Raw genomic sequence first — 8,769 nt, 5'->3', positions numbered from 1 at the left:
TGCTCGTGTTCCATGGCATCTCCTTCCTCCCAGCTGCGCCGAGAGCGTCTGAACCCACTCGTGCTTCACGCCATTCCCCTCGTCTGAGCTATGCTGAGAGATTCTGTATGTGGGACCTCCTCGTCAACCTCCTCCTGGAATGGCCAAGATGGCCACTGGAGGCTGAAAAGCGGGGTACTCTTTGATTGTGGGGCCTATTTCTGTTCCCTTGTTTGATCACGTCTCTTTGCAGAGTTCCTCTGGGCAATGTCCACTGAGTCCTTAGATGCCTTTGAGGTGCAGTGGGTGCTGTCCAGGGTTCTCTGCTTGGGGTCCCATTCTGGTTCCTTGATTTTCAACCTTTGACCTCACTTCTGTTCCTGTTTTTTCATTTGTTGCCCCATTTACTCACCTGTGGCCTGGGCTTAGCAGTTCTTCCCCATGAGGGCCTTTGGTTTTGGGCGGACCTAGATGTGCCTGTCCCATATCTGCAAATAATACCCTTTCTCCCAGTCATGCCTGTTCCCCCTGCCTCTTCCCTTCTGGTGTCCTGCCCATTCCCCTTAACTGCATCCACCCCTGTCTGTGCCCAGCCCTTCCTCTGTCATGGCCCTCCTCTTTTAGTTCATATCAGCATTAGGTTAGTAAGTTTGGCCCTTTGGCTAGTATATGTCCAGTAAATTTTCCAAGCTCCTATCACATCCTCAAGCTCATCTCCTAGAAGTGCAATATATAGGCACTCGGGTATGAAATTGATATGGGGGTAGACTTCTGTCTTGCTTAAGGGTGCACATTGGTTGCTGATTTGGGTGAAGTTTTGGGAGGTGGGTGAGGAAAGGAGTTGATGGGAGATGCGGCGTTGACTGACTTAACGGCTTGTTCCTTTGCATTTCACAGTTTGCACTGGTGGATATGCAGTCTAGCAATCCAATCTCATAGCTGACAAAGATTTTGCGTGAGCTTTAAACTTGAGAAGGTTCTTGCCTTGTACATATGTATCTGATAACTCCTAGTGAACCCCAACCCTGAAGGTAGTGTCCTACAAGGTATGAAGTGTCACTTGAGAAGATGATGAGTCCCTGTATGGAGGAACCCAACTAAAAGTGTTCTAATTCTGAATGAAATACTTTTTTGTAGGTGGGAGTGGGAGCACAACCTATAGCTAGGATTGTCCAACAGTTCCCATTATAGGATCCCATTTTCAGTTCCTTATAACTTTGCCAAACTGTAATTGTTCAGACTGAAATTTCCAATACTGGTTGTATGTCTTGGTCTGATTTTTTTTTTCCAGCTAAAATAATTCAGCCATTTTCAAGGACAACAATGGGGAAAATGCATTGTTTTGCCCATGTTAAAAGAATTCTTTCAAACAGTTTGTTGAGAAGCACAACAAGCACCTCCTTGATTTGGAGCAAAGGCTTCGCATTTGACCTTTGTATCATGATGTGCCTTTCTGCTGTTCTGTGAAAAACTGGCCAAATTATAAGCCTTTGAAATATTTCATTTCACACATGCTCAGTAGAGACTTGGTGGTGTTTAGTAGCTAACTTCATTGAAGATTCATTATGCGCTGAGTATGCTCCATCCTGGGGCAGTAGGTTAGAATCTGAGCAGAACTTTCCCTGCAATTGCTTTTCCCACTGCTTTGTGCTGGTTTGGGGTCGGACACCAGAACTGAGAACATGGAGACTGTCTTGTGCTCTCAGTTCTCCCACTGCTTCATCACCAGGCAGTGTGGAGGAGGAAACTGCCTGACTTGTATGTAGAAGGTACAAGAGCCTGACTAGGAGCGGGGTTATTGAGGGAATTAGATTGAGACAAGGAACCTGGTGGCTGTGGAAAGAAACTGGGATTGGGATGAGTAGGAGGGGTAGGGTGAAACTAGGACTTGGATGGGGAACCCAGAAGGGAAGATGGACTGGGTAGGGAATGAGATTTGGACTGGGATTAGGAGCCTAGAGGATGGGGGGAGACAGGAGTCACACTTGGGGAGAAAAGGTGTTCATTAAGTAAGCACCATCCATTCTGTGCACACGGATGCTGTGAGGAAAAATAGCATGTGATCATGTAATTAAAGGCCGTATCATACTGCATCCACACAAGGGGCTGAATTAAGGCATTTCCTCACTCTTGAGTGCTTAACTATGCAAATTTAGTGTTCTTCTAATGTAATTTGTGCATGTATGTGTATGTAAAAGGGGAACTGTGTAGTGGATAAATTCATGTGGCTAGTCCCTCAAGAATGGCTCATATATTTTTTAAGGTTACAAAAAGTATGGGGACTTCGCCTGACTCCAAACAGCCCTGTCCCCACCTTTCTCTGTATCATTTCCAATGCCCCCTACCTTTCTGTAAGTTTCCATAGCCCCATGCCACAATTCCTCCTTTAGACCATAAGGCTTCTCTTCCCAGTCCTGTTCCTTAGACTGTGAAGATTCCTGTAGGTTCAGCAGTGTTTCTGCTACTACCTTCAACTTCAGCTCCATTCACAAAATAGTGTTGAGTGTCTTTGGTCAGGCACATTCAAGATTGCCACTGTACTTCTGACTGGAAATCCCAGAGGATGACGAATTGCAACAATTGTCCAGCTGCCAAGCAGATATACTGTATTGCCAGATCTAATGGACTGAGTGAAACCCTTTAAAGGTGGAGGGTACAGAGGAGCTTATTGGTCAGCTGGGAAAATCTGTCTTGTAGGGCACAGTCAGCAGTAGCATTTTGTTGGGTGGCCTGTGAAACTATGTTATGTCCCCATCCCTTTCCACCCAAATGGTAATCTATTCCTCTGTCCATCATGATCACACTACTTTAGGCACAGACAGCTGGCCTAGAGATTTTAGGGAGGGTTAGTGAGATGATTCTTCGAGATACACCCCATATTTAACTGAATTTTACATGAAATGATTGTGTTCACTGGGCGATATTTAGCATTCCCCAGAGCCCTGATGCAGAAGTGGGTTCCAGCTGCTTGATCCTTTCAACTCTAGTGATCAGTTTAAATTGGTTCACATTTTCAAGACTCTGTTCACAAGCAATAGGGCCAAAAACTTATTGTTCTTAAATGAAAGCTGAGATTCTCCATTACATTTCTAGTTACCACAAATCCAGGGACTGATGGCTACAGGCTTTATGGGGACCTAAAGATTACCAGGTGAGCTGAGTCCCTGGTTAGGGCTATGAGGGAAAGCAGAGACATGAAATGAAAAAGATGGTGTAGAGTGGGACGGAGGTGTGGATGGATACAGCCTTCAAAGGTTCACATAGATCTGCTAGTTTCTTAGCTATAACTAAGGCCTGGTCTGTACTTAAAAGTTAGGTCAGCATAGCTATGGTACTCAAGGGTCTGAAGAATGCGTCCGTCAACCTAGCTACTGTTGTTTGGGGAGGTGGTGTCCTGCAGCAACAGAAAAACACCTTCTGTAGCTGTAGAAAGCATCTACGCTATGATGCTACAGTGGCATTGTTATGACACTGTAACTGTGCTGTTGTAGTGCCCATAGTGTAGACATGGCTCAAACCTTGCACATCTGTGTACTCTTCCCCCAGCTGTCCTGCACTGTATAAGCAAAAATGGCCTCTCTAATCCAGGGCCTGATAATCAGCAAGTACTAATGCTTTGTCTATGCTCAAAAGTGCACCAGTTTATCTAAATTGTTTTTCAAATTAATTTAGTTAAACCAAGGCAGACCCCGAATGTGGACACTCTTAAATCAGTTCATGTCTGGTTTATGTTGATTTAATTTAAGAAATTTTTGGCCTTAATGAACTAATTTGAGATAAGCCAAGTGAATTTAAACTTGCACAGGGTTAGCTAAATTGATGTAAAAAATAAACAGGTGCAACTTCTGCGTATCGACCAGACCCAGGTCGGTTTGTATGTATTCTGATTGTGCTAATGATGGATGATAGCTCTCTGTCATTTGGGACAAAATATAAAGGTTTTTTGCAAAACCCATATATAGCTGTGTAGCACTAAAGTGAATGAAAACACAGCCTGGTAGGTTACAGGACTGCTGTATTTTATTGGATAAAGAGACATGCTTGATGCCTGCATTGATCAAAATCTCTTCCTCTTTTCTGTATTTTCATTAACTAATACAGTACTACCTACTAGTCTGACAGGATAGTAGTAATTTTACAACCTGAATTAAATTGACTGAAACTGATGGGAAAGAACCTCTCCTATCAAATTCATTTCCAGAGAGATTGATATTTTGGGTGAAATACGTTTTGTCTTTGACTCCATATTTTTTGAAAATGAGATTAAAATATTTCTTGCACAAAACATTTTTTCTTGATAATTTTGATGGAACAAATTATTTCCCTTGAAATGTGTACTTGGATTCTGGGTGAGAAATAAAGCCTCTTTCTGTTAGAACTGGTCACAATATTCACAGATAGTTTATTTGATAATTTTGGGGGCAATTTTTTCCCCCAGCATTCAGCCAGTCAGCTGTAGTGCCTGTGAATATATTTGTGTCCTGATGATCATAGAATCATAGAACTGGAAGGGACCTCGAGAGGTCATCTAGTCCAGTCCCCTCCACTCAAGGCAGGACTAAGTATTATCTAGACCATCCCTGACAGGTGTTTGTCCAACCTGCTCTTAAAAATCCCCAATGATGGAGATTCCACCACCTCCCTAGGCAATTTATTCCAGTGACTAACCACTCTGACAGTTAGGAAGTTTTTCCTAATGTCCAACCGCCCTTGCTCCAATTTAAGCCCATTGCTTATTGTCCTATCCTCAGAGGTTAAGAAAAACAATTTTTCTATCTCCTCCTTGTAACAACCTTTTATGTACTTGAAAACTGTTATCATGTCCCCTCTCAGTCTTCTCTTCTCCAGACTAAACAAACCCAGTTTTTTCAATCTTCCCTCATAGGTCATGTTTTCTAGACCTTTACTCATTTGTGTTGCTCTTCTCTGGACTTTCTCCAATTTGTCCACATCTTTCCTGAAATGTGGCGCCCAGAACTGGACAGAATACTCCAGTTGAGGCCTAATCAGCGCAGAGTACAGCAGAAGAATTACTTCTCGTGTCTTGCTTACAATACTCCTGCTAATACATCCCAGAATGATGTTTTTTTTTTTTGCAACAGCATTACACTGTTGACTCATATTTAGCTTGTGATCCGCTATGACCCCCAGATCCCTTTCCACGGTACTCCTTCCTAGGCAGTCATTTCCCATTTTGTATGTGTGCAACTGATTGTTCTTTCCTAAGTGGAGTACTTTGCATTTGTCCTTATTGAATTTCATCCTGTTTACTTCAGACCATTTCTCCAGTTGGTCCAGATCATTTTTAATTCTAATCCTGTCTTCCAAAGCACTTGAAACCCCTCCCAGGTTGGTATCGTCCGCAAACTTTATAAGTGTCAGAGGGATAGCCATGTTAGTCTGGATCTGTAAAAAGCAACAATGAGTCCTGTGGCACCTTAGAGACTAACAGATGTATTGGAGCATAAGCTTTCGTGGGTGAATACCCACTTCGTCAGACGCATTCTTATGCTCCCACTTCGTCAGACCCACGAAAGCTTATGCTCCAATACATCTGTTAGTCTATAAGGTGCCACTGAACTTTATAAGTGTACTCTCTATGCCATTATCTAAATCAATGATGAAGATATTGAACAGAACTGGACCCAGAACCAATCCTTGCGGGACCCCAGCATGACTTTGAACCACTGATAACTTTCTGGGAACGATTTTCCAACCAGTTATTCACCCACCTTATAGTAGCTCCATCTAGGTTGTATTTCCCTAGTTTATGAGAAGGTCATGCGAGACAGTATCAAAAGCGTGACTAAAGTCAAGATATACCACATCTACCACTTCCCTCCTATCCACAAGGCTTGTTACCCTGTCAAAGAAAGCTATCAGGTTGGTTTGACATGATTTGTTCTTTACAAATCCATGCTGACTGTTATTTATCACCTTATTATCTTCTAGGTGTTTGTAAATTGGTTGCTTAATTATTTGCTCCATTATCTTTCTGGGTACAGAAGTTAAGCTGACTGGTCTGTAATTCCCCGGGTTGTCCTTATTTCCCTTTTTATAGATGAGCACTATATTTGCCCTTTTTCAGTCTTCTGGAATCTCTCCCGTCTTCCATGACTCCTCAAAGATAATCACTAATGGCTCAGATATCTCCTCAGTCAGCTCCTTGAGTATTCTAGGATGCATTTCATCAGGCCCTGGTGATCTGAAGACATCTAACTTGTCTAAGTAATTTTTGACTTGTTCTTTCCCTATTTTAATCTCTGATCCTATCTCATTTTCACTGGCATTCACTATTTTAGACATCCCATCGCCACCAACCTTCTTGGTGAAAACCGAAACAAAGAAGTCATTAAGCACCTCTGCCATTTCCACATTTTCTGTTATTGTCTTTCCCCCTTCATTGAGTAACGGGCCTACTCTGTCCTTGGTCTTCCTCTTGCTTCTAACGTATTTGTAGAATGTTTTCTTGTTTCCTTTTATGTCCCTAGCTAGTTTGATCTCATTTTGTGCCTTGGCTTTTCTAATTTTGTCCCTATATACTTGTGTTATTTGTTTATATTCATCCTTTGTGGTTTGACCAAGTTTCCATTTTTTATAGGACTCTTTTTTGACTTTTAGATCATTGAAGATCTCCTGGTTAAGCCAGGGTGGTCTCCTGCCATACTTCCTATCTTTCCTACACAGTGGGATAGTTTGCTCTTGTGCCCTTAATAATGTCTCTTTGAAAAACTGCCAACTGTCTTTAATTGTTTTTCCCTTTAGACTTGCTTCCCAGGGGATTTTACCTACCAACTCCCTGAGTTTGCTAAAGTCGCCTTCTTGAAATCCATTGTCTTTATTGTGCTGTTCTCCTTCCTACCATTCCTTAAAATCCTGAACTCTACCATTTCATGATCACTTTCACCCAAGTTGCCTTCCACTTTCAAATTCTCAACCAGTTCTTCCCTATTTGTCAAAATCAAATCTAGAACCACCTCTCCCCTAGTAGCTTTCTCCACCTTCTGAAATTAAAAAAAATTGTCTCCAATACATTCCAAGAACTTGTTGGATAATCTGTGCCCTGCTGTGTTATTTTCCCAGCAGATGTCTGGGTAGTTGAAGTCCCCCATCACTACCAAGTCCTGTGCTTTGGATGATTTTGTTAGTTGTTTAAAAAAACCCTCATCCATGATGCAAAGACTTATGCCCAAGTTTAACTTTACATATATCAGTTAGTAAATTAGGCAGGCATATAAGCCTTTCAAGGATCAAGACCATAGGTAGTAACAAAATATGGCCCTGATCCTGAAGTTGGATCCATGTGGACAGAACCCTGTGCTTGTTCCAGTATTGGCTTCCATGCAACCATTGAATGTGTTTTCCTAATCAGATGATATATTTTATTATCTTTTGTTAAATGTGCCACCATCAGCTTGAAATCTGCTAGGAGTTGTAAACAGTTTCAGGTACTACTCCTGCCACATAGTTCCTTTGCCAATTTTTGTGGTTTTGCAGATGTATTTTCTTGTTTTCAATATGCCTTTCTTTCCCCTATTGTTGTGCAAAATACCCACATAAACAAAAAAGGAAACTGGCAAAGGCCCAGATTCAGCACTTGAATCCGCTTGCAGGGATCCAGTTTCAGGATCAAGGTCTGACTGACTGTACAGGGAAAACAGTTAAATTGACTGTATACAAAGTACTGTGAGCTCTGTGTGGGTGGATCCCTATGTGTGCATTGGAATCCCCACCGAAGTCTGGGGGCTCTGCATGGGTGCAGAGGTCTGTCCATGGGATTAGGACCAAAATGCTGTCAAGTGCACAAAATAAACAAAGTGGAAAAACTGTTTCTCTTTCAGTTATAGTAATCCTATTAAATTTTCATTTTAAAAAAAATGTAGCCTCCATGTTGTGTATATCAATGTCTATTTAACTTTAATGAACATTTTGAAGAAATAACATATTTGTAGAATCACATATTACTTTTTCAAGAGCCCACAATAAACGTGCTGTGGGACCTCCAGTGGATCTCCAGCAAAACCAGGGAAGACTTTACATACTAGATATTTTTAAGTTTTAAAAAAAACAAGCTGAAAGAAACCTTTTCAGGCCAGCTTTTATACATCATAAAGAAGCAGAAAAGTTCTTCTTAACATTCTTTTCAGGTCACCTTCAGATTCTTCTCAAGCAGAGGAACACAAATTGAGAAATTTGGGGCAGATTAGTTGAATTCTGGTAAGGATGGGGGAGAAGTCAGTCTTCTGAGGAGAGATTGCTGTCTCTCTATAATATTGTAGAGCTTATCAATATACAATATTTACAGTTGTCCAACACTTTATCATTATATTAAGATCATACAGCTAAGCCAACAAATACAGTATTCCTGGCATGCTACCAGTAGTTTATCGACATCCACACATCAGATCTCAGCTCTTGTAATTTTAGACTCCAAAAGTAGCTCAGGTCGCTAACAGAGAATTAAAGGTTTGTAACAGTTATACACTTGGCAATGCTGTGACAGAGGTTGGAATGCAAATAGGCATTCATCCTATGCAACCCAGGACACACTATAACAAACCATGTCTCTTGTATTTTCAGAGGCTGCACGAAGGAGTAATCCGAGACCTTGAGAGACAAAGCCGTAAACTGGAAAACATTCGTCTTTTACAAGAACAGATTACTCTGACCAAGCAACTCGAAGCAGAAAGAGACAAGATGTTAATGGAAAAGGGGTCCCACCAATCCTAGACCTAGAACTGAAGTATCAGAATTTGGACTGAGGAACACAGCAAGGATTTGTATTTGACT

General features: G+C 41.6%; 1 protein-coding gene across 1 annotated transcript in view; it reads left to right on the top strand.

Annotated features, from left to right (window-relative positions):
- Window positions 1-8,730, top strand: part of LOC112111100 (protein PET117 homolog, mitochondrial) — a 12,642-nt gene extending 3,912 nt beyond the window's left edge. Inside the window, exon 2 of the mRNA XM_026653136.2 lies at window positions 8,560-8,730. Within this exon, the coding sequence (XP_026508921.1) occupies window positions 8,560-8,709 (150 nt within the window). The 3' untranslated portion in view covers window positions 8,710-8,730. The remainder of the gene's footprint in view (window positions 1-8,559) is intronic.
- Window positions 8,731-8,769: the final 39 nt, after the last annotated feature.

Source organism: Terrapene carolina, unplaced genomic scaffold (genome assembly GCF_002925995.2).
Source record: "Terrapene carolina triunguis isolate 2854851 unplaced genomic scaffold, T_m_triunguis-2.0 Scaffold132, whole genome shotgun sequence".
NCBI classification, from domain to species: domain Eukaryota; kingdom Metazoa; phylum Chordata; order Testudines; family Emydidae; genus Terrapene; species Terrapene triunguis.
Note: the sequence above shows the minus strand (reverse complement) of the source record. Positions and strands in the feature narration are given on the sequence as shown.